The sequence below is a fragment of the Lasiosphaeria miniovina genome, assembly GCF_030549165.1.
Source record: "Lasiosphaeria miniovina strain SMH2392-1A chromosome Unknown B0T26scaffold_8, whole genome shotgun sequence".
In the NCBI taxonomy this organism is placed as follows: Eukaryota; Fungi; Ascomycota; class Sordariomycetes; order Sordariales; family Lasiosphaeriaceae; genus Lasiosphaeria; species Lasiosphaeria miniovina.
In genome coordinates this window covers 83095-106685 of record NW_026848227.1, presented here as the reverse complement: position 1 = coordinate 106685, position 23591 = coordinate 83095, and the positions used below count along the sequence as shown (strand labels likewise).

The window sequence follows — 23591 nt, the reverse complement described above, 5'->3', positions numbered from 1 at the left end:
TCGGGACATGCTGGAGACACCAGGTGCGCGGGAACCCCTCTTCAGGATCAAGGCTGCAACCCCGACTTGCACCATGCCGTCCATGCTCATTTACTGTCGATATCGTGAAAGACGCGGTGGGCTTGTTAGTGTTGTGCGTGCCGTGCTAACCTCCTGCGTAACTAGCCCCAGGGATCGGCAGTCGCAGTGTCACCGATCATCAGTCTAGATCGTCACGAGATTCACTCGCGTGGTGCACGGGCTGGCCGCTGAGTTGCTCCGTTTTCGAGTGCGAATTCCGAGCACGAAACAAAGTCAGCCCGTACCGTATCCGTGGTGTGCGCATAATAGCCATCTCAATCTCGGCTGGCTGGAGACGGGCAATATTAATATCGTGTGTTGCTCCTTTCTCCGATTCTCGCTTGGTGTAGCTGCACCTGTCTGAGATGCGCATAGAAACGAGACTACCTTGGTCACGGTGCAGAATTCCCGGGATTGAGGCGCCTATGTCCTGGGATTGAGGCACCTGATGTCCCGGGATTGAGGCGCCTGATGTCCCGAGACGGTGTCGGGACTGTCGGGTAGCTGGTGGCCCGCGCTAACCCCATTCCCAACATGGAGATGATCGATAATCGCATGCCCCACAACCCCCCAACGCAAGTGCAGTCAGGTGTCGACGGAAATTAGCGGCGAGATCTTCAATGTCATGCCTCGAAACATCGATTGGGTCCGTGACTATTTTAATATGCAGCCCAAGTGGGAAAAAAAAAAGATGATCTGCTATTCGTAGACTCTATTCAGAAAGTAGCTACGTAACACATGAGATAATAATAGAGGCTCACTCTACAGATCTCAATTGCCAGGTTCGCCTGCAGCACCCAGGGATCAACCCCAAGACCCAGCAACAGGCCTTCCTCCCTGTTGCAGCCACGCCAAAAACAACACCAGCCACACACTCTGCACCACACACGCTGCACCACACACGCTGCATCACTACCGCCAAAAAGGAGTAATTTCTTGAGAAGTTTTTGTCCTTGAAATGCAGCATCCAAGCAAGCTTGGACGGCCAGCTTTTTTGACCAACAATTGTTCCTTTGTTTCTCTCTCTCCGCCCTCTGCACTGCAATGCGCTGCGCTGCGCTGCGCTCCCCTTCCTCCCACTGTTGTTGGGGCCAGCATGCAGCGTGGGTGCAGGGGTTCAAAGTCTGTTGGCAACACCAAACACTGCGCCGGTCCCTGATCAATCCGGCATCCTCCTCAATCCGTGCCTCACGGTCTTCATCCCGGCACGTGTGTCGTCTGTCAGATTTGTTGGCCTGTTCTCAAGCCGGGCGCGGCACAGGCGGATCCTCGACGAGCAAAAAGGCCACATCCGATCCGACACGCTGCACAGTCGGCCGAGGTAACCCTAAGCACCTTGACAGCCGACGCTTGGTATAAATCCAACACCATTCCCCGTCGGTAACTTGGGGACGGCGCCTGTTTCGACTCTTATTCCGCAGAACTAAGAAGTTGTTTTGGTCCGTCTGTCGACGCCAAGAATGTAGTGTTTCAATGTGACTTTGCTGCGCTCTCAACCTGTGCCAACACGAACTTGGCAGCCAGGCGGGAAATGACTTGCTTACTTTAAGTACCTTGTTCACCACCGTCACCGATTGACTTGTGGGGCCACCCTGAATCGTGCGTGTATTAAGCCAACCCCAGAAACCCCGAAAACACCCCTTTCGTCCTCCTCCCCTTCGTGGCCGACCGGCACACACACACACACACAACTTCACTCACTTGCCTCCGGTTTACCCTTGCTCTTAAGCTTTGCCACATTTTTGTTCTATCCCTTTTGTCTGACCCCCTCCCCCTCCCCCCTTCTCTTTTTGATTCTATACCAACGTCCAACACGGTGGCCGCATTTTCAGACCAGGTCTGTCACACACTTCCTCCACTCCTCATCCACGCAGCAATGCATGTCTGTCCCCACGCCGCCCTCGTCCGCGACCTAGCAGGCCTCCGAGTCGTGGGGCCTTTCACGCAGATGGCAAGTTTTTGGGCCCGCGACATGGTCTGGTCGGCGTCGGTCGCGCGGATAGTCAAGAACACGTGCCTCTCGAGATGAGGCTGGAAGCACATGAGGTTGGAAGTACCGTGCGTGTCCGGGGCTCCTTCCCAAGAGCCATCGTCGCATAAGAAGCAAACATGCTCAACCACGGAAGGTGATAATAGCACAGTGCTGAACGGGAGAATTCCCGACACGGCCAGCGACGCGCCAAGTCCCGCCAAGTCGGGCAACCTAGCATTTGGAGAACGTTTGACAGGGGGTGTCGACGATGAGAGCGAAGTTGAGAATTATTGAGCTTATACGACCTCCCCCCAGCTCCAGCGCAGTTTGGCAGCCGCTGATTACTCACGTTTGTGGAAACCAGGAGACTTGTTCAAAATGGCATCGTAACCCAATGCCGTGTGATATTTGCCCCCAGACTCCTAGTCACATTCAGTCTCTGTCGAGTTGGATTTTTGAGTGCCCAACTGCCAGCCAAACAAGCGTGGAGTCAAAGGTTGTCACTGACTCTTTGCAATACCATTAGAGTCTGGCCCGACAAAGGATGTAATGTTCAACCTAGGGCTTTCACTACGCTACGCGGCGGCTGCGCTGGATCAACCAAGCACATCAGGTGACTGGGCCACGAAATAACAATAGCAGTTGATCTCTTAACATGCCGTACGAAGAGGGCGGCCCGTGTACAAACGTGATTGACTCTGCACCCGGCACCCTGTGTCACAAGCATGCCACGCGGATCAAGGGATGAAAGAAAACATCAGAACTTGCAATGTTTTGGGGATATCAGCCCTGTCCACCAATTCAGTCTTCTGCACAGGCAAACTCCTGATTATAGAAATATGTACAACTCGCACCAAGGTATCACCAGAAAGAAACAATTATGTTCAAATCCCAAAGCCCGAAAACAGACAAACCGTGACGCCCTCAATTCGCACCACAAAGAGGAACAAACGAAACTTTCACCTGGCGTGAAGGACTCCACAACTAAAAAAAAAGGGGGGGGGGGGGGGGCGGGCAGGGGTTCTTGAACCGTAGACCTTGAACCATGAATAGCCTGTCAGCAGCTCTGTGTGTGCATGCATCTCAATGGGGATCGGCCCGGCCGCTGCTCCCGCTCCTCTTGTCGGCCGACGCTTCGACAACGTCGCGGCCCTCGGCGAGACGTCTCTCCGACTCGAGCTTCTCCGAGTCGTTCCAGTCTTGGCCCGGGTTGACCTCTTTCCAGCGGAGGAACTTGAGCAGCGTGTAGAAGGCCGATGCGAGCAACGAGCCCAGCAGCGGACCAACCCAGTAGATCCAGAAATAGCCCGGGAAGCTGCGGTTCACGGTGGCCGGGCCCAGCGAGCGAGCCGGGTTGAGGGAGCCGCCGGTGTAGTAGACACCTGTGCGGGGGTTAGTGCACGGTGGCTATCACAAAGGGGGCGGGGAAAAAAAGGGATGGGTGCACTGACCAACCAGCTCGGCCAGGAAGAACGAGATGCCAATGGCCACGGGTGCTAAATATGTCGACTTGTGCTTCTCGGCGGCCAGCATAATGATAACAAACACCAGCTCGGCCGTGAGGAACATTTCAATAAACAGACCCTGGACGACGCTCGCGCCGCCGCCCAGTGTCGTTTCCACAGCCATAGGGCCAGGAAGCAATGCCGAGACGACGCCGGCGGCAGCAATCCCGCCAAGGAGCTGGGCCGGGACCACAAGGAGGGCGCGTACTGCGGGGAGGCCACCGACGAGGACCAGCGAGAGCGTCACCTAATCAAGTTGCACAAGTCAGTTAACTGCCTAGTCAAGTGTCGCGATGTCAATATTATCGACGACTCAGGAGTCATGACCCCTTTCTCGTCTGCTTCCGTCTCCAGATCCCGAGGTGGCACACGCAGATGAGATGCAGCCTCCCGTGACAGCAAAGAGGGCTTGCATCGGCCCCGAGACGCTTGGAAGCACAGCAAAGGATGCAGGTGCAGGACGAGACTTACAGCCGGGTTGAACAAACCGCCGGTGACGCGGTAAAATGCCCAGACATTGGCAGTCAGACTGGTGCCGAAGGCGAGGGAGATGAAGATGAGAGAGACCTGGTTAGAGGGCGCCACAACACCGGCCGGAGGTGGGGACGGCGGCGGCGTGTTGGCAACCTGGGTGCCGGCAAAGGCAAAGAAGAGGAACAGGAAGGTGCCCACAAACTCGCCCAGGGCCGCCACTATGTTATTGCGTGCGGTGGTAGGCAGCGAGAGCATTGGGAGGGTCGGCGAAGTCTTGTCATGGGAAGAAGCCGGAGCGGCAGAGGCGAAGGAAGGGAAGCGGAAGTTGGGCGGCCGCATTTTGTCGACTTGTTGCCTTCTTTTGAATCCGGGTTGACGTGCTCGAATGCGCTGGACGCGGGTTCCCGGCGGTTGAGATCTCCACGTGTTGGCAGCCTGAAATCCAACAGTTGCTGGCAGCCGAAACGCAGGTCAGCGGCGTCGAGGCCCGAGTGATCGTTTCGCGTGGCGGGCGCAGTTCGGAGTTGGGCTGCGGCGGGCTATGAGAAGGGACGGAAGGGAATCCGTAAGCTTAAAGTGGGCTGTGGGATTGTGGAGATGGACAAGTTCGGCCAGGGCCAACAGTCCCGAGGGCTTGGTTCGCTTCCGAGAACTGGGCTGCCTTTTATTCGTTCCGTACTCCAAAGACTTGTCTGGAGCTCGAGTTGACTCGGGGGTGGGGGTGAGGGCCGAACAAAGAGGCCGTCTTCCCACCTTCTTATACGCGAATGTCGGTGCTTCCGCGACAAAGTTGTCGGGACTAGTTCTTTCAGTCTGGACGAGCTGACCTCTTTTCTCCCCCCCCCAAAACCTCTTGCAGCAACTGCACGCGGAAGCTGGGCCGCAGCTTGTGGCTGTCCTTCCCAAGCTGGCCGTTGTTATGCCGTCTGGAATTAGTGTAAGCAACCGTTCTGCAAGTTTCCCCATAGTCAGGCCGGCCCCGTCCATGCCTGGTCACACAACCCCGTGCGCCATGCGCCATGCTCCAGTCTCCAGTCTCTAGTCTCTAGTCTCTAGACTCCAGTCTCTGCTAGGCCACGCCTGGGTGGGGGAGTTCTGTGCACAGTTGTGCACTAGTCCTCCCGAACCTGATCGACGCTCCGAACTAGCAGACGAACTAGCCATTCATCAGCTGCACATTTGCATCTGCAGGCTGGCTGACGGGGCCCAATAGGGCTACCAAAGGCAAGCTGATGATTTCGTGGCTGGCTGACACCTTTTGGCTAGTACCTTTCAAATAATTCCCAATCTGACTGCATTTTTATTTTTCGGCCACCGACATCCGAAAGCCCGCTCCGGCCAACCATCGCCAATTGGCTGCAACGTGACCGCTGCTGCCGCGACACTGGAAGCTTCTGGATCCAGGAGATTCAATTAAAATTCCTTGTTTGCCGCGATCCTATGTGCAGCAACATGGTACCTTCTGCTGCTAATCAATCAACAGCAGGCAGCAAGCACCGCATTCGTGTCGTCCGAATCGGTGCAGTGAGGATTCGGAGAAAACGCCCGACCGGCGATGTGACTCTTTGTCTGACCTCCAAATGCCAGTGCTGGCCAAACAGCCGACGAGGGCGTTGGAACACCGGAGCTGGCCGAGCGACCCACGCGTGACGCGCAGCCGAGACAGGAGGAGCACCCAGCCAGCCCCATTCTATTGTCCACGTCAACCAAACCTAGGCGCGGGTGCGCCGGTGACGGGCGCACACAAGCGGTCCACCGCCGAGCTGCGGAACCCTCCATCCAGCCCGCAACCTCCCTATTGTTCCTCGGGCACAGGAACACCGCTTCTTCGGCTCAACTCGGCCAGCAACTGGTCCTGCAGTGCCACGTCTCCAGCCACCGCTATCGGCTTCTGCTCCTTGAAGTATTCGAAATAGCTCCCCGCTCCTGCCCTTTGGAGGATGCCGTCGACACCTTTGCGATGGTGACGGCCCCTCATCCAGCGCAACCATCGCAAAGGTGTCGACGGCATCCTCCAGACGATCGGGTGCCGATTCGCCGCCCACCTTGGTTGGTACCCATCCCGGAGCGGCAGTGGAGCACTGCACGTCGGGCCAGCGACGCGCAGACGCCTTGGTGAGCATCATGACGTGCACCTTGCTGTCCCCGTAGTGCGAGTCTCGGATGTCGCGGCCGCCCTCGGTGCCGCCCAAGTTGTGCTGCCCGCCAGAGTGCAACGGCGACGAGATAAACACCAGCCTCTTTGGGCGAGCCATCAGGCATGTGCGCATGTACGGCGCGAGCGTGTCGACTGTGAAGAGGCTCGGCAGCCCCGACTTGCCAGGCGCGGTCTCAAATCCGACGAACAGGCCGGCGTCGTGCAGCACGGCGTCGTACGGCCCGTGCCGGCCGCCTAGGCGGCCAGCTGCTTCGTCTCGTCGATGCTGGTCAAGTCGGCCACCAACACTGCGTCGCACCTGGGGCATCCAGCTGTCGCGTCTCTGGCGCGGTCTGCGTTGCGCGCGTGCAGCACGACCTGGCGGCCCTGTGCGACCAGGTGCTTCGCTGTCGCCAATCCCAGGCCATCTGACGATCCGGTGACGAAGAAACGCGCCATATGAATTCGGAGACGCTGATGCTGAACAGCCTTGGGCAACAACGGGTCAAGAACAAGGTGCGGCAATTCGATTGACAATTCGACTGACGATAATCTCAGGTCGAGGTTCCGTTTCGACAAGAGCCCCCGCTCGACTCGCGCTGGCGGCTCCAGAACTTATATACTCCGTACCCACGGGCTTTCACTTCCGACTTTGCTTACAGACCTCTGCTTAGAAATCCAGCCGCAAGTAAACGAAGCCAAGGCAGATGAGTCGCCACGCAACAATGCATAGCCGTCCCCTTTCACCGGCGAGTTGCCTTGATTGGCCTGAAACCGCGCCTGAGGCTGCCGTCGATATTCGGGCTGGTCGTGCGACACTAATTATCGGCCATCAAGAGTGGGAATGATGGTCGCAGCTGCATCATTTGGTGCAACATTTGGTGCAACCACGATGTTCTTAGCGTCGGGTGGCGGCATCCATGTGTCGGCATATGCCACATTCAGCCCCAAAAATGGCCGCTGTTCCGCCCGCCGTCAAGGTCTGAAGATGGACTGCATGATGTACTGGTTTCCGTCGGTGGTTCTGCGAGGATGTGACCACCTTTGGCGTGGGACCTCGTCATCCATACATGGCGAGTTAGCCGGTCGTCTTCACGTCTGAGACACGTCCATGCAAGCTCCCGAGACCTCTCGTGTCTGGTTGGCCGAAGGGAGTGGGATGATACAGGCCACCAGGCGCAAACACACGAAGAGAAATCCACCAAACCTGCGATCATGCTACCACGGCCAATTGGGCGCAGCCTGGATGTAGATCCCGGGAGCGAAATAGGTCAGTGAACTTTGCGTGTACTTAGCCCAGTGGTTGTGTGGTGGTCGTGGCCCCATGAGAAGAATTGACCTTGTTTACCAAAGGTGACATGTACGTAGGCCGATGTGCTGGAGAGGAAACCGAAACGACTACTCCGTAGGGCGCGGGAATATCACGGGATGCGGAATGTTGGCCACACCCAAGCGGCAGTCGCGGGCAAAAGGTCAAGGCGAGCGTTACGAGGGAAGGGGTGAGCGAGGTAAAAGTGGCAATGCTAGTTGGATGGGACGCACCGCAGCGCATCGAGCCATTGCGCTAGTAATTCTTCTGAAAGATGTAATTGTAAACTTCCCGTGTCCAACAGCTTCTTATTTCTTCTTATTTGGTTTGTCCAATGCGGGATTTCTACCCAGCAATGGCGCCACAGCAGCCGTCACCCCCTCCCGCCATTGTAGTCGGCGCCGCCGGCCTTGCGTAGTCGGTCTACGATGTCTTCCTCGTTGAGGTCGTCCTTGTCGCCCGTCTCGACTTGGATGCTTGAATGGGAGAGGATCTGCTTGACGTCGCCGCTCTCGATGCTGACGCGGGCTTTGCGCATCACTCTTGTCTGCTCGCCTATCCAGATGACGAGGGCAAACTTGACGCGCGTGCTCTCGGCGTCGTTGGCGTACTCGACGCGCACGTAGGCATACTGGACCTGGGTGTCGTCTAGGAGTTCTGCGAGTTCCGACAGGCCACCGGTGCCGGTTTGCGACAGTACGAGCTGGTTGCCTTTGGGCCCGGCATCCGAGATCAGCAGCCAATTGGTTTCGTCCTTCTCCGACCGCACCGCATTGTACGCGTCGACGATTTCGGGAGCATCGATGCCAGACATTGTGGAAATATGGGAGAGGGAAGGCGCTCGAGCGTGGAGCGTTGACAGGCTGGCTGTGTGCGCAGGACGGCTGCTTGCTTGTTGCTTGGTTGCTTGGCTGCTTGGTTGCTTGGTTGCTTCAGTCGCTGCAGTTGCTTCAGTTGCTTGGCTGCTTCAGTGCTTCAGTTGCTTGGCTGCTTCAGTGCTTCAGTTGCTTGGGGCTGGGGATGCGGGGTTGTCGGTTGTCGAAACTCAATCCGATCAACGGTCGCTGGCCGCTACCCGCCGCTGGACGCCAGTCGTGCAGGAGGGACGATGCTCGCGCTAGGCTGGCTACCTAGGGTAGGCGCTGTTCTGCTGCTCAATCGATCAGGTAGGTATGGTGAGGTGCTTTTGTCGGAACGGCCAGATGGCCCACGGGATGCTTCGGGTCGGGTGTGCAAGCTGTCGCGAGATGGCCGTGGGCACCGACAGCCCGTCGGGGTTACCAAATTCCCAGACCCCACAAGTTTCAGCGTGGTCTCGGACAGAGCAAGTCTTGGCGCGCAATTTTAAACTCGAACTAAATTAACCTACCCTAACCCTCGTTGTCGAAAACGAGGCGGAAACGAAAACGAAAATGAATTAAACCTCACCCACCTCCAGAACCACACATATCGAGAACCACACACATCCAGAACCACACACATCCAGAACCACACACATCCAGAACCACACACATCCAGAACCACACACATCCAGAACCACAAACATTCAGAACCACACACACTGCTTTGCCCTTGCCTCGTTGTCGAATAGATCCATTGTTCAGAGCGGAAGGTAGATGATGGGTAAGGTAGGTTGTTAGACAACATCTAAGAAGGATCCTACTCGCCAGCCAATTAATAACCTGTTTCCAACATGCCCGACCCCTTCCTGACTCTTTCTCCTTCTCGCTAATTACCTTATTTGGACAGGCTAGCATACTCTAGAGGCTAATTACATGCAGGATGCCGCAGTTTAGCCCCAGCGTTTAATTAGTGGGAGGGTCGCAGTAGCCAAAGTCGCTCTGACAGCCCACAATGTACGGGCAGAACTGATCACCGTCGCCGCAGTAGCCAAACTGGCTGCAGCATCGCCCAAAGGTTGACCCAAGGCATGTCACGCCGCTGCCACAAGTGCCGTCGGTGCTAGAGCGCAGTCCAGGCGGGATCACCACGGTCGGCGTGGGTTGTGCCGTGGTCGATGTTGTCGAAGGTGGCGGTGGCGGAGGCGGCGGCGTGGTGCTGGTGCTGGTGCTGGTGCTGGTCGTACTGGTCGTGGTGATCCTGATTGTTGTCGACGTCGTCGAAGTCGTGGTGACGGGCGGTGGAGCGTAAGTCGTCGTCACGTTGGACGCAGGAGGGCCAGGCTGGCCAGGCACGCCGAAACAGGCACCAAACTGGCTTTGGCAGCCCGCGCCGCAGAAGTCCAGAGACGAGCCGCACCAGAAGAACTGCGAGCAGCACGGCCCGTAGTTGGGGCTCCCAATGCACAAGGTCCCGTTGCCGCACATGCCATTGGTGGTGACGCCAGATCCTGAGCCAGTTGGCACTGGGCCTGCAGACGAAGTACGAACCGGCGTCGAGGTTGATGACGGAGGCGGCGGAGGTGGCGTATAAACCGAAGTCGGCGTGGTCGATGTGCTGCTGGTCGTGGGCGGCGGCGGCGGCGGCGGCGGCGGCGGAGTTGTTGACGTTGACGAGGTCGTCGACGTGGGTGGCGGCGGCGGCGGCGGCGGCGGCGGGGCGGCCGTTGTTGTCGGCTGCGGTGCCGTCCTCGGCCACCCACAAGTTCCGTACTGGGCCTGGCAGCCGAAAAGCGGATAGCAGTGATCGATAGTATCTCCACAGAAGCCATAGTCGGAGCAGCACAGATCGCTAGGGCAGCTGCCAATTCCGCTACCGCACTGCGCTCCGCTCTGCCGCAGCTCAAGCCTCGCCAGGCGCTCGCCGTTCCTGGACTTGTTGTGAGCCGAGTTGCTCCCGGCGCCCTGGTGCTGACGCCCGGTAGCAGGAACGCGTCTGTGGCCGGCCGTCACGCCGCCTGGCAAGCCTTCCACGCCATCTTGTCCCTTGGCCGGTTGAGCGCCGAGAACGCCAGACCAGCACAGGGCTACAGCCAGTCCAATGTACGTGGTCCTCATCGTGCGTCGAGTCGTCAGCCGCATCAATTGGTGTGGCCTCCAGTCTGTGCGGGCATCGACAGTCACACAGTAACTAAGCCAGAGAAGCAGAGGAGATGCAGGTCCCTGAGACGGGGAGTTGGCACCAATTTGAGGACGTGACGACATGTTATGACCTGGCATTCCCCCCACATCCTCGCTCCCCAGATCCGGTCCCGGCTGTACATTGCGGACCAGCAGAGAAGGGTTCGATTACGACGACAGTGGTGGGAAGGGCTCTGCCATGCTGGCTCTGCCAAGCTGGCCTGGCTGTAATCTAAAAATTCACAAAGGTAGCGGCGGGCACTATCCGGAGCATCCAATGTGCGATATGAAGATATTTCTGAATGAGGCTAAATTAACCGGCTGCCGATTTTACCGACTTGTGCAAACTGCTGCAGGAACGGCGGGAGTCATCCCGTGCCACTGCAGGGAAAACCACCTTGGCGGTAACCCGAGAAAGCCCCGTACCGTGGAGCCGTGATGAGGCTTCTTCGGCACTCAAAACTGGCCTCGGTAGGGAGATTCGGCCACGCTGGGCCCTGGGGGAGCAGCGTGTATCAAGGCCCAAAGGACTCATATTAGCTGACAAGCCCGCCACGAGCTGCCGAGCTGCCGGACTCTCGTATGCACCGTAATTGGGGTGCCTCTCAGCTACCACATCGGCTGCAGAATGGACGGCCATGGACGGCCATGTGAGTGAGGCTCGGGAGGTAATAATTATCTGTAGCATCGTTAGAGCTCTGTGGTACTATGTCGTCACCGTAACAAGGCGCAGCGAGCCACAAACAAGGCGCAGCGAGCCACAAGTCAGAGAGCTCAATTCCTACCGGCCATCAGGTGAGTAGACGATCACGGGCATAGTTGTAATGTCACGGCAGAAGGGGTTCAATGGCGCCACTATCTGCAGGTGCTGGTATAGGATATATATTCAATCATCTCCTCGCCACGTCACCACGACTTGCAGTCCCTGGTTCCCCTTGGCGCCAGAAACGCGCTCATTCTTCCAGGCGTCCCCCCATTAATTCTGCACCCTTCTCCGCATCGAAAAAGTCTCGCAAGCAGAAACCCCACACTATACGTCCATCGGGTTATTTATAATGGCATGAATGGGGTTGGAGGCCCCGAAAAGAGCCTTAATATCTCATAAACCGTGACCTTAGCCCAATTCCTAATAATTACCTCCCAACTTACCCGACAATCGCGCAGCTCCCTACCTAGGCTCCGCCGTTTTCTAGAAGCGGAGCCTCCGCCAGCGCCAACTCGGCCGCGCGGTACTCGTCGTGGTGGAAGAGAAGCTCTCTAAACTGGGCACCCCATGGCTGGGAGCCTTGCTCTGGCAGAGGGCCAGAGTAGAAGCGCCGTACCTCCTTGATGACACTCGGGTTGTCGAGCGCCTGCGGACCAGCGTTGGACACCAGCATGGTGAGGTTGCATCGAGGGATGCGCAACTTGTCGAACAGCTGTAGACGCTGGCTCACCACTGCCTCGTCCGCCCCGTCCACCCCTTTGAAGAGGACCTCGAGAGTGGCGGCCGACTCGACGGCAATGGCACCGCCAGCCGCATGCGTAGGCAGCATGGCATGTGCAGCGTCGCCCACTACCACGGCCCGGCCGCGCACGAAGCTGGCCAGCGGGGGGCGTGTAAACAAATGATGGGCCTTGATGCCGTCCTCGCTGGCCATATTCACGATGCTCTTTGCTGACGGGTGGAAGTTGGAGAGCACGGAGAGCACTTGCTCCTTGGATACCGGCGAGTGCCACAGGTCCTGGTCGCCCTCGCCGGCCTGAGTGCGGTGGACCACGGCGTTGTTTAGAATATCGCCGCCACGGCACGTGTAGCTGATCCAGAAGACACCCTTGGCAGGGTCTTGCAGATTCAGAAATCCGGGTAGCTCATCCACGTAGAGCTTGCGGGCCTCGGAATGTGCCAGCACGTCGCTCATTGGAACGAGCCAGCGGTAAATGGAACGCCCTGCGACTTGTAGCTGTGGTTCGTGTCCAATCAAGCTGCCAACCAAGCGGCTCTAGACAAGATGTTATTCAGGTGTCTGGTTCGTGAGAACGGAGGGGGCGAAATTACGTGAGCTCCATCGGCAATGACGACAAGATCTTTCACCACCGCCCGCCCATCGGCCAGCTGGATCTTGCCCAGATTGCAGTCAACTCCCACAGCCTCACAGCCCAGTCTGATCTCGACGGAGCAGCCAAAAGTGCCGTCCTGCACCGCCGGATCTGTGGCGAGGTCCCTCAGGCCGCGATGAAGGTCAACTCTGTGGAAACTCCAGCAGGCGTGTCCCAGCTGGGCGGCGATGTCGGGGTAATCCTCTTGCGAAATGGTGGCCAGCTGGTCAGCCGACACCAGCCTGACGGATTGGTTCGGGACGGGAGCTGCCTTCTGCAGGTCGAACTGCCAGTGGTCGAGGACTCGAGCGGCATTGGAAGGGAGGCTGATGGCGGCGCCAATCTCATTCTTGAATTGCGATCGCTCGAATATTTCGACGTCCCATCCAGCGCGACGCAGGGCAATGGCCGCACTGAGCCCGGCAATGCCGGCCCCTACGATGCCGGCACATGGCGATGTATTCGCGCGCTCCCTAGCTGGGCCTTGGACTGGCACTGAGAGCATTTTCGCTGCTATTTCCCCGCTGCGAGTCCCGTCTTGTAACCAGGATAATTAGTCCGAACGTCGTTCTGTGGGCCCGAGGTATCTTGAGGCTTGATAGATCGATGTAGTTCGTGGCCTCTAATGAGGTACTGGGTCCAGCTATACGCGAGCTCTGCGGGTTCGATCGGTGTTCGTCAGTGACGCGGGCGGCGGCCGCCATGTCTTCTCTTATAATGTGGCAGAGACATAGCTCCAACCTTAATTACCTGAACCGTGGAACATGGAATGGCTTTTTACCTAGGGTTAGGAGAAGACTTTTCATATACTTGACATGGTCCTAGCGCCACCAACTTCAAGCGCGTCAACGCGGTTGTGTTTGGTGGCGTTTTTTATGTACCTCCGATGTATTCGGGCCACTTTTAATACGGAATATAATCTCCGGTTGGTTAGAGATAAAACCTCTTCCACGTCCCAAGGTTCAAGTGATGGGCACAGCGAGCCGGTGGGCGCTTCCCAATGACTCAATCAGTCGGCCACTTCGGGGCGCCGGGCACTCCGGGAGCTAGGTACAGTGTTACAAAGATGTATTGCAGATCGTTATCATTGCCATGCTGTGCTTCGTCGTTCCAAATCTAATGTCTCAAAGGACATGGAACGAGGGTTCATTTGGAAGAGCATGCCCGGACCCAGAAGCGTTACTTTCCGGCATAGACATTTACAATCGGGGCCGGGTATCTGCATACGATAACGATGGAGAATATCACAGTGCAAAAGAGTTTCCGGGTATCTACATACGATAACAATGGAGAATATCACAGTGCAAAAGAGTTTAATTACTACTTTCCATTAGATTACAATTATATTATTACTTCGCAGGCAGATATTTATCGCATATCACATGAGGTACGTTGGTATAATGAGGTATTAGTTATACAGTGAATAATAACTAGTTACACTATATAGGAAACATCGAAAGCAGCCAAGTAACCCGCCTCAACATAGCTAGTATCCCTCCCCTAGCTAACCCCGGCAGCCCCAGTGACTATGTTACCAGACTACGGCCGCTAGGTCATGCAGCTCTTGCAATGGCTCATGTGGTTCTTCATGGGTGCTCGCGATAGTAGCCGTTGGTCGAAAACCATCGTTGTGTAGCGGAAGCGGCTGTCGCTGGGGATAACGGGACGCGGGACCGACCGGTTGACCTCGCCACTGGTGTTCTGAAGTTGGCGTATCACGTACCGCCTCCACCGAAGGGTGTTGATATGAGGTCCTGATCGTCGGGCAAGAGAATAAGGGAGGAACCGGACCATAATAGCGAGTATCCAATTGCCTCGGCCAATCAGAGGCACCTGATACGCCGCTCGCCTTTGTGGTATTTTGCGGACGACCAATTGCAGGGGGGCACGCTTCATATCCCAATTCGTCTGCAAACCGAACGTGTCGATGCTGGCTGGGTGGCGCTTGGTTCAAGTTGCTGCCGTGGCTTGGTAGAGGCCTGGCCAGGGTTTCAAATGTGCGAGCAGCAAGATCGCGTGCTTGCTCGTGCTTGCTGGATAGTTCTGTCAGCAAGATCATTTGCTTGCTAGAGAGTTGTTGCATAATTTGCATGAGAAAAATCGGAACGAGCATGTTCCTCGGCCATCGCTCGCTCAACCAGCCGAATGTTTTCCTCGGCCTCACGGCGGCGCTCTTCGCTACCGAGACTGAGCTTGATTGCTTCGGCAATCTCTCGGGCCTCAGCACGCGCACGCTCCTCAGCCATCGCCCGCTTGACAGCGTCAGCATGGGCGCGTCGGGCGCGAGAAACATCCTCGTCTGTTGCGCTGACGAGAGACTCTCGTAGCACACGAGCCAAAACCTCATCCTCTCCAGCATCCTGAATACCACTGGATGCCTCTGCCGCAACCTGTGGTTGGTGCGCGGTAGTAATAGACTCTCGCAGCACACGAGCCAAAGTTTCCTCCTCTCCGGTGTCTTGAGTATGACTGGATGCCCGTGGGGCAACCTGCGGTCGGTGCGCGGTAACGAGGGACTCTTGCAGGACGCGCCTCCTCGCTGGCATCCTGGATATAATTGGATGCGTGTGGTGCCGCGACCGGTCGTTCGTGCTGGATGTCGCTTCGATTTTGTGCCGCAGGAAACAAGAAAGTACGGTCAGCCCGCATGGCCATTTCTCGGCCTTCGTTCAAGTAGGCACTGCCATCATAGGCATTGGCGCAATGAGACTGGTCCGTCCCGGGGCGGTACATCTGGCCTCTGGCGAATCCCTGATTGTTGGAATACATATTCCTTTTGGTTGATACGAGGACGACAAAAAATAGGTGACGAATGGTAGACGAGGGCGACTAATATGTGATAACTGGTTGTCGAGACTGAGCAGGATGATAGGGACCTGGGCGATAATTGAAGATCGATGATGTGCGAAAGCAGGTAGTCGAAAGAATGTTGCAGGACTGCAAATCTTCGTCTAGCAGATTGGTAGAGAGATGATGGTTGAGAGATGACGGGTGAGAGATGATGGTTGAGAGATGGTGGTTGAATATTGGTGCCCGGAATGTTGGTGAGAATATATGCGGTTGTGTGGCGAGAGAAGCGGAGCGCGCTGCATTGCACGCTGCATGTACTATTGATGAGGGTCGAAATGGAGGGGACCAAGATGCGACCTATTGTTCATGTGCAGCTTCTGTTGTTCGCGTATGCAGCTTCTGTTGTTCTCGTACAATAGGCACATGTGAGCGCCGAACAGTCTATTCCTATTGTTCTGCTGGGTCTAATTGGGTCCACTTGAGGACTGCGGGAGTTATAATTAGATGGGAGTTAACATCGGATGAGTTTCGATTGTGCCGCATCTCACGACCGATTGTGGGTAGCTGGTGGCTTGCATGCAAAATAATAGAAGAGACGTTTCACTAGAGGATATGCGATATAGAGGCTATATTTCCGCTCCAGGCAAGATAATAACAGAGGTAATACGGCCATAAGTTACGAGTTATCAAAGAGATGATGGTTTATAACAAGCCCATCAATAATGCTGGCGTTAATTGTGCAAGGCATTGGCCGACTAATCTTGGCGCGTGTCCTGCTTCACGGGTGACGTAACTGCCGTATTTGTTCTCGGATCACATCTCTAGATATACGCGGCGAATTAACTGCGAGATAGGTTGAGACAAAACATAAAATTGAATGGTTTTATATTATTATTAAGTTCAATGCTTCGTTGAATGTCCCCTATGGCCGCGGGAGTCTCTAGGACTTCTGTGACGGCTCTATGCAATGCGGTTTGTCTATTTCCCAAACTTGAGCGTATAATAACCCTTCAAAACGACGCAGGCAAGCTGCATAGATGCCGTCAATCATATCTTGACCCAAAGTTTGCCCTTAGACAACCAGAATCTAAGGGCGCATAGCAAAAGGGACGTACCGACCGACGCAGAACCTCCATAGGACCAGAGCTTGGTCCAATGCTGGTCGGAGAAATCAGTTCCTAAAACGCGGCCGCCGCCCGGTCCACCCGCCAGGACACCAAATCCAAGAAAAGCGAAGCCCATCCCCAATCTCGTGCCATATTTGCTCTTATCTTGAGTCAACTGAAACAGGGCCACGGGAGGCAAGGCGATGAATACGCCTGAGAAGAATCCGTAAAGGAGGGCCACAACGACGAGGGCACCTAAAGACTTGACACCGATCATGGCGAAGCAAAGAACTCCGCAGATCAAGGCGCCCGGGACCAGCACTAAAAACGAAGTGCATCGTCAGTCAAATCTGCACGCAAAGGATGGATGACGGATGGCAGGGGGGGAGACAAACAATTGAGGGGCCCAGTCTTGTCTGACAATGCGTTGGGAAGGGTCCGACCAAGCGAAGAGGCGGCGTTGAGGATGGGGACGATATAAAAGGAGAGCTCGGCGCTCGCAATGCCGGTGGCAAATCCGAAGTACGACATGTAGAAGATCATGACGTAGAGGCCAAGGAAGCCGATGGCGCAGAAGAAAGTGAACAGGGCAAAAGGCCAGTCAGTGAAGGCAGACCAGTCCAAAACAGCGCGTGGTTTGGGGGGCTTGACGCCCATACGCATGAACAGGACGGGTACGATGAGAGTGGCCAGGGCGATGAAGCCGATGGTGCGAACGGCCCAGGGGAAGCCGACCTGGCCGAGCAGCTTGTAAAAGATAATTGGGTAGATGACTCCGCCGAGCGACGAGCCCGACGCAGCCACGCCAAAGGCCAAGCCCAGGCGGGTGGAGAAGTAAGCGGGCAAGACGGCCAGCGACGGAGTGAAGATCAAGCCAGCGCCAATGCCGACGCAGAAGCCCTGGGCCAGCAGAGCCTGCCAGTATGTGGTGCAGATGCTGAGCATCATGAAGCCGAAGACGACGAGGAAGGAGCCGGAGAGCAGCAGGGCCCTGAAATAGCCGCGGTCGTAGATGGGGCCCGAGACCAGGCCGAGGACCAGCAGGAGGTAGGCCTGGATGGAGCCAATCCAGGAGATGTTGGATGAGGATTCCTGGAACAGCTCGCCGGTCTCGTAGTAGGTCTGGAAGACGCCAAACGTGTTCAGCATGCCCCACGTGTTGAAGAAGATGGACCAGCTGGCGGCGACCTGGATCCAGGCCAGGGTGCCTCCATTCTGCGGTGCCAGTGGCGGCGATGCGGGTGCTGGTTTTGTCGCCGCGGGTGCTGGTTTTGTCGTCGCGGTCGGGGATGCTGGCGGTGGTGGTGCTCGTGTGTTGGCGGGCGCCTTGGGGTCGTCGGGACCGCGTTCCAGCTCCTTTTCGGCTGGGCGCTCCTTGTCGGCTGGGCGCTCCTCATCGCCATCGGCTAGCGTGGTGGCGGTGGGCGCGTCCGAAAACTCGGGGCTGTCGTTGTCCGAGACTCTCGTCCTCGGCGCATGTGCCGGGTCAGATGCCATGATGCTGTGTTTCCACTGCTGCCGCCGCTGCAGCCGCTGCCGTTCGTGTCAGAGCAGCAGGTCGGTCTGTGGTAGTAGAGAGGAGGCGGTGGGCGAGAATTGGATTAGTGAGAGTTGAGACGAATGGTGCCAAGATTGGAAGGAAGGGAAATGACCCGGTGGCTGGCCACGCATGGCCTGGCTGCAAAATGGGCAAGCCCAGAAGCGGTTAGGGGCTGCTTCAGAATGAAGAAGGTTGCAAAACGTGGTGCGGGGGAGTTGGGGCGATCATGAGTGGCAAAACCTCAGCATCCGCGATCCGGGGTGTGTCTGTGTGTGCTGGGCGGCGCGGCGCGGGTGCGGTCCATGCGGTGCAGGGGACGGGAATTCGACTTTGAGCTGATGTGAGTGAGCATGGGAAATCGGGAAAGGTGGGAGCAACCCACGCTAAATCAGCAAAGAAACCCTGGCCAGGAGCCATGCCAGGCAATTTCCGCCAACCGCATTGGACCAGCAAGTCGTTGCCGATAAAGCGCTCGGAACACCGAAAGACGCGAGCCAGACAGGATGAGAACCTGAGGGCGGCGGCGGCGGTGCTTTTTCTTTTCTTTTTTTTTTTCTTCCCACGCCGGCCGCCTGGCTCCAACACCAATTCAAATTCCAGGAACTTTGAGATGCCTTGTTGCATTGTGGAAATGCGCCTCTGACGCGACACATCAGCCTCGAAGCTAGGTATGTATTCTAATTCTGAACCCACTCTGAACCCACTCTGAACCCACTCGCTTGTCCTCGACGTCTTGCCGGCTCCGTTGCAGCCAACAAGCGGCGCTGCTGACCGCCAAGCGGCGTGCAAGGGAGGGAATGAAGGACTTTTGACAGGTCAATTCAATTGCGGGGCAGACCCAAAGGTCAATTGGGATTTGCTGGCGTGGCTGCCTTAGTCGGATTTCGCGCTTTCGGTGTTTCATCCGACCTAGCCCTTATCCAGATAATTCGTGTCCAGCCGAGCCCAGCCCAGCCGAGCCCAGCCCAGCCGAGCCGAGCCGAGCCGAGTCGAGCCGAGCCGAGCCGAGCCTAGAAGGTCATCAAGTTCTTCCCATAGGTAATTACTTACAATAATAGTAGATAGGTATTTCGGAGTTTGCAACAGTTAGTCTAATAATTATCTTTTCAAACTTAAAATAGATATGTCTACCCTTAGGCCTGCTCAGTTCCGCAGAAATAGACGACCAATCGACCCAATATATGTGCGTAAGCCCCGAGCCATCCGAGATATTGATGATTCTGTGAGCCTCAAGGGTCTTCGCGACACAAGACAAGACGCGAAGGACGAAACGACAAGACGCGAAGGACGAAACAACAGACCGAGAGAGTTGGAGACACTGCCACATCGGCACTTAATCAATCACTGACGAGGGCCGCTGGGCCCCTTTTCGGGTCCTTGGTCGCCGAGTTGCTATCTCCGGGCCCGGGATAATCAATGTCCACGCTGGTTTTGCAATTTACTAATATCACTGTAGAGTGTAGAACACCGGTTACACCCAGGTCTCTGGCTCTTGCTGCAGGATTGCGTCCGCAGGGCGCAGTCCCGATCAGTTTTCCGGCTCCTCCGCCATTGCTCTCGGAACGGTTGCCATGTCTCAGGCCTCGGTATATTGCGCGTGCCGAGCCACAGCGCGATCCCGGAACTACCACTAACCACCCTGATCCCAAGCAACTTGGCCTTCTGCGGTGTTATGGCCATGTCGTTGGTGTCCTCAATATACTGGCGTGTTGACTTGTCGAGGGCGCAGAGCGTGGCCAAGGCCGATCGTCGTGGCCAGGAACATTACCGTCAAGACGAGCTGCGCTGTAAGCAGTGCCATCCACCCCTAGTGAGAACCGCCCCAGTCCCGACCGCGGTAGCGTTTCCCTCTCCAAGCCTTGTTGAGCCTTGCCGGATCCTGGCTATGTTACAAGTAAGGTCTTAGTTATCTACTTGGTAAAAATAACCGCCCTCTACTCACGACGGACGAGAATAGGACGCACAGGGTGGTCAAGGACCGACCCGTATCAGTGTTAACATCACGTATGTTGGCGAGCTACTTCTTAGGCGGCGGCAGCTATTTCGACTAGAAGTCTCCTAAGACAGGGCAAAAAACGTCTTGGTAACCCCCCTCCTTCGATGCGATAAAACCCCGGCTGCTGTCTACCAACACCGGGTCCTGCATAGTGGTGGCAATGAGCGTCGACGCTGTTCGTTCAGTCCAAACTTGTATCGTGTACTCTGCATCCTTTTTATCGGAATTGTCACCGGGCGTTGCCTCGAGCCGCGCCTCTCGCGCACCACACGTCACTTAACAATTCCCAGCAGTGTAAAAGTCCGAAGCCCACTTCAAGTTAAGGTTTCGGCGGACCCCTTAAGCTAGGAGCGAGTTCCCACCTCGACTGTCGAATGGGTTACTGGCCGTGACTACTCGTCAAGAATGTCTTGGTACACCACCAAAAGGCGACTTCCAGGTACCCAAGCTTGGAAAGATGTACCCAAGCTTGGAAAGATGTACCCAAGCTTGGAAAGATGTACCCAGGCTTGGAAAGATGTACCCAAGCTTGGAAAGATCGAATGCCACCGAGTTGTTCATCAGCTCGTCTGAGTAAGCGAGATAACTGTCGCTCAGCATCAAGTCACTGACCGATTGGTTGAACGCGCCGCTGGGTTTGTCGAGTGACCTATGGTCTCTGCAGTGTTGAGGGCGGTTTTGGACATAATTTCTGGTATTTTTGCAGTCGAGGCATGCAGGTCGTCGAGAAGTCTCTCATCGTGACATTGCCACTTGGTTAGTCACACCGCCACAAATCGCCAGCAATCCGTACATCGGCCACGTGCACTCTCCTAACGAACAGATCAGCGTCACTTGCTCTCCCGTTTCGGTGGGCACCGAAAACGCGTCATGGAACAATCCCTGCTGCTCGCGGACAGTATCGTAGGGGCCTAGCGGTTACCAGCGCCAGAGGGCAAAACTGCCGAGGGTTGGAGGCTGTAACTCGCACATACTTATTGCAAGACGCTGTTCGTTATATGTCGAGGAAGAAGTGGCGCAGTCGACAGTTGCCACGTCGTCGGGGGTCTCGCGACGCAGCTTGTACGACGGGATAGCTTATTGTTTGCTGTGCGCGTGTCGAAGTGACAGTCGCTACGGTTCTCGGGGGAAGGGCTGACTCATGGCTGCCGGTCCTTAACATGTTGCCAAAGCGAAGTGCTTTTCTCTTGACCAAGTATGTACACCAAAGGAAACAGGGTAACACATCAAGGCGTGTTTGGCCGAAAAGGACGGAGATGTCACCTAGGGGAGAGAAGACTGCAAGCATGGTTTCACAAAAACTTGGCTCTGAGCAAGCCCCCAGAACTTTTAAGATCTAAAACGGTTGACTGGGCTTTCTCTAACTGGGCGAACAAAATAGTACCTAGGGGCTGGATTGCGCCGTGGTTGAATTGATTGGGAAGTATGAAGCCACGGGGAGGGATGGATCTGGCGATGGCGGAGGCGTAGGTTCAACTGTTCCGTTCAAAACAGCTGGTGAGAGGTATTGATTACACATCGTTCAAAAGCTAAGTTCCAGCACAAGCCCTTTTGAATGAAGCCGGCGCGTCCCGCTGCCAACCGAATGAGAATAGCCAAGCAGGATAACCCAATTGTTCGATATGCCTGTTCTGTTTGGTCTGAAACTTGTGGTATCCACAGACTTCACTTGCAGATGCGGTCGAATTGCGGAATCTACCTGCTTATATCCCTGGGTGTGTGGGCATTTGCCTTGGATGCATTGTTTAGCAAGCTTGCCGCCGTGGCTACAAGTTGCTCCGGCAAAAGCAGGAAGACTTTATGGGAACATCTGCCACCGCAACGGCCAGCTGGAGGTGGGTGTCAACAATGCGAGCTTCGGCATCGCGGCCAAGTTTGGTAAGACATTCATGGTAGCCGTGAAGGGCCCAGACATTATTCCGGTGCTGCAGTGCGCGGGGCAAAGCGTCGTCAAAACCAAGATCGGCGCAATATACGGCTGCTGCCTCCTCAACCCGTCCCTGCTCTAGTAAGAGAGCGCCATAGGCATGGCGGGTCGGTTGCATCCAACCCCACGGCTCGTCATAGGGCAAGGAATCGTCGAGGTCGATGGCGCGGCGAAGGTGGCCGAAGCCGAGCTCTACGTTTCCACGGCGGTACTCGAGCTCACCATCGAGCATGGCCGCCGCAATGGCCAGGATGTCGACGCATGTGTTATTGAACACGGTCCGAGACGATGGGACTCTCTCCACCGCTTTGTGGAAAAGGGCGCATTGGCGGTCGGCGTCGTCGATCTGCCCCGTGACAGCCGATGCAACGCCCTTGGCGTAATGGGCCATGGCCGTGGTTGTGCAGTAGAGGTCTGGATCTGCGGGAACTTCAAGGTCCGCAATGTCTTGCCACCGGCCAAAGCGGATCAAGACATGGACGCGCATTGCGAGGAAGCCCTCGAGCCAGTCGGCCATGGGCGGGGACTCGACGCGGAGCAACGTCTCGGGCAGAGTGGCTTCGAGGCGGGAGGCCGTCTCAAGGGCAACGGCGAACTGGCCGGCGAACATGGCAGCGTAGATGCAAAAATGGTAGTCGTGGCAGCGGTAGAGGCTGTAGAAGTTCATGGGCCCGTCCCGGGCGACAAACCTCTCGTCGGCAGCGATGGCCCGGAGGTTGGAGGCGATGGCGCGCCGGTAGTCGCCGCAGAGGATGTCGAGATGGGTGGGCATGTGGTTGAGGTGGCCGGCGTCGGGGACGAGGCCCCTGAGGTTGTCGGCGGCAGCCATGGCCAGCTCGGGGCGGCGAGACATCTCCATGAGGTGGATGTACAGGTGCAACAGGCCGGGGTGGAGAGGGTCACGGGACAGGCCGCGCTCCAGCGCGGCTTTGGCCTCGAGGGTGCGGGCGCCTTTGGCGGGCTCGCCTGTGCGCAGGTCCCAGAGCTGCCACGGGGTGAGGTTCATGATGGCATCGACGTAGAGAGCGGAGACATCGGGGTCGTCGGGGAAGGTGCGGTGGACGGCCTCCATGGCAGCTGCGTATTCGCGGTTCCAGACATAGCCCTTGGCCGGGGTTGCATTGCCGTGGGGATAGCGGTGCTGGAGGGCGGCAACGAGGGCCTGCTCGACGGGGGCGGCCGACGAGGCATTGTCGGCGGCGCGGGCGAGGGCGCGGCGCGACCTGTCGACAATGGCGACCAGCTCGTCGTCGTCAAAGACGCCCCAAGGCTTGTTGTAGTTGGGGCCGAGCGAGAAGGCGATTCCCCAGCTGGCCATGACGCAGGCGGGGTCGAGGGCGGCGGCCCGTTCGAAGCAGCGCACCGACTCGCCGTGGTTGAAGGCGTAGGCCCACACGAGCCCGCGGTTGAACCATTTCTGCCCGTCTCGGCTGCTGGTCGTCACCCTGCGGTCAAACGCCCCCAAGTCATAGTAGTCGTCGTTGCCCGAATGCGTGGCTCTGTCGGCGTCGGCGTCGGCGTTGGCGTCCATCGTCCCATCGTCCCTGCATGAATGCCCGGTGCGCCAAAGATGCAAAGCATGGAATTGAGACACGCCCCAACCTCCAGCACCCAGCGGAAGCCAACCGCGCTTGACCAAACTGGGACCCTCTGTGGCTCTGTGCGCGGTCACGGGG

At 56.8% G+C, this 23591-nt stretch overlaps 10 protein-coding genes across 10 annotated transcripts; 1 reads left to right on the top strand and 9 right to left on the bottom strand.

The window, feature by feature from the left end:
- Nucleotides 1-3087: 3087 nt before the first annotated feature.
- Nucleotides 3088-4434, bottom strand: B0T26DRAFT_487003 (aquaporin-like protein). The gene is made up of 3 exons (XM_060435303.1): nucleotides 4009-4434; nucleotides 3484-3784; nucleotides 3088-3414 (listed from the first exon to the last, which is right to left on the bottom strand). Exons 1-3 carry the CDS (start codon nucleotides 4348-4350, stop codon nucleotides 3116-3118), a joined length of 942 nt encoding a protein of 313 aa, XP_060289825.1. The 5' UTR covers nucleotides 4351-4434; the 3' UTR covers nucleotides 3088-3115.
- Nucleotides 4435-5806: 1372 nt separating this feature from the next.
- B0T26DRAFT_744139 (uncharacterized protein) lies at nucleotides 5807-6607 on the bottom strand (the record flags this gene model as incomplete). Its single annotated transcript, XM_060444367.1, has 3 exons — nucleotides 5807-5927; nucleotides 5965-6341; nucleotides 6452-6607. The coding sequence occupies 3 exons, from the start codon at nucleotides 6605-6607 to the stop codon at nucleotides 5807-5809; spliced, it is 654 nt and encodes a 217-aa protein (XP_060289824.1).
- Nucleotides 6608-7589: 982 nt separating this feature from the next.
- On the bottom strand, nucleotides 7590-8418 carry B0T26DRAFT_487025 (uncharacterized protein). Its single transcript, XM_060435305.1, has one exon. The coding sequence runs from the start codon at nucleotides 8269-8271 to the stop codon at nucleotides 7831-7833; it is 441 nt and encodes a 146-aa protein (XP_060289823.1). The 5' UTR covers nucleotides 8272-8418; the 3' UTR covers nucleotides 7590-7830.
- Nucleotides 8419-8700: 282 nt separating this feature from the next.
- B0T26DRAFT_487017 (uncharacterized protein) lies at nucleotides 8701-9185 on the bottom strand. The gene has a single exon (XM_060435304.1). It carries the CDS (start codon nucleotides 9102-9104, stop codon nucleotides 8823-8825), a length of 282 nt encoding a protein of 93 aa, XP_060289822.1. The 5' UTR covers nucleotides 9105-9185; the 3' UTR covers nucleotides 8701-8822.
- Nucleotides 9186-9262: 77 nt separating this feature from the next.
- On the bottom strand, nucleotides 9263-10414 carry B0T26DRAFT_658238 (uncharacterized protein; the record flags this gene model as incomplete). The annotated part of the gene is made up of 2 exons (XM_060438851.1): nucleotides 9263-9914; nucleotides 9984-10414. 2 exons carry the CDS (start codon nucleotides 10412-10414, stop codon nucleotides 9263-9265), a joined length of 1083 nt encoding a protein of 360 aa, XP_060289821.1.
- A 1235-nt stretch (nucleotides 10415-11649) lies between these two features.
- On the bottom strand, nucleotides 11650-13061 carry B0T26DRAFT_659249 (uncharacterized protein; the record flags this gene model as incomplete). The annotated part of the gene is made up of 2 exons (XM_060438935.1): nucleotides 11650-12459; nucleotides 12516-13061. 2 exons carry the CDS (start codon nucleotides 13059-13061, stop codon nucleotides 11650-11652), a joined length of 1356 nt encoding a protein of 451 aa, XP_060289820.1.
- Nucleotides 13062-14667: 1606 nt separating this feature from the next.
- B0T26DRAFT_876154 (uncharacterized protein) lies at nucleotides 14668-15806 on the top strand. Its single transcript, XM_060448082.1, has 2 exons — nucleotides 14668-14853; nucleotides 14913-15806. Exons 1-2 carry the CDS (start codon nucleotides 14702-14704, stop codon nucleotides 15373-15375), a joined length of 615 nt encoding a protein of 204 aa, XP_060289819.1. The 5' UTR covers nucleotides 14668-14701; the 3' UTR covers nucleotides 15376-15806.
- A 587-nt stretch (nucleotides 15807-16393) lies between these two features.
- On the bottom strand, nucleotides 16394-17949 carry B0T26DRAFT_744134 (putative monocarboxylate transporter; the record flags this gene model as incomplete). The annotated part of the gene is made up of 3 exons (XM_060444366.1): nucleotides 16394-16773; nucleotides 16848-17696; nucleotides 17796-17949. 3 exons carry the CDS (start codon nucleotides 17947-17949, stop codon nucleotides 16394-16396), a joined length of 1383 nt encoding a protein of 460 aa, XP_060289818.1.
- An 820-nt stretch (nucleotides 17950-18769) lies between these two features.
- Nucleotides 18770-19491, bottom strand: B0T26DRAFT_486418 (uncharacterized protein). The gene is made up of 2 exons (XM_060435302.1): nucleotides 19043-19491; nucleotides 18770-18860 (listed from the first exon to the last, which is right to left on the bottom strand). The coding sequence occupies exons 1-2, from the start codon at nucleotides 19317-19319 to the stop codon at nucleotides 18838-18840; spliced, it is 300 nt and encodes a 99-aa protein (XP_060289817.1). The 5' UTR covers nucleotides 19320-19491; the 3' UTR covers nucleotides 18770-18837.
- Nucleotides 19492-21409: 1918 nt separating this feature from the next.
- Nucleotides 21410-23545, bottom strand: B0T26DRAFT_486224 (uncharacterized protein). Its single transcript, XM_060435300.1, has one exon. The coding sequence runs from the start codon at nucleotides 23444-23446 to the stop codon at nucleotides 21755-21757; it is 1692 nt and encodes a 563-aa protein (XP_060289816.1). The 5' UTR covers nucleotides 23447-23545; the 3' UTR covers nucleotides 21410-21754.
- Nucleotides 23546-23591: the final 46 nt, after the last annotated feature.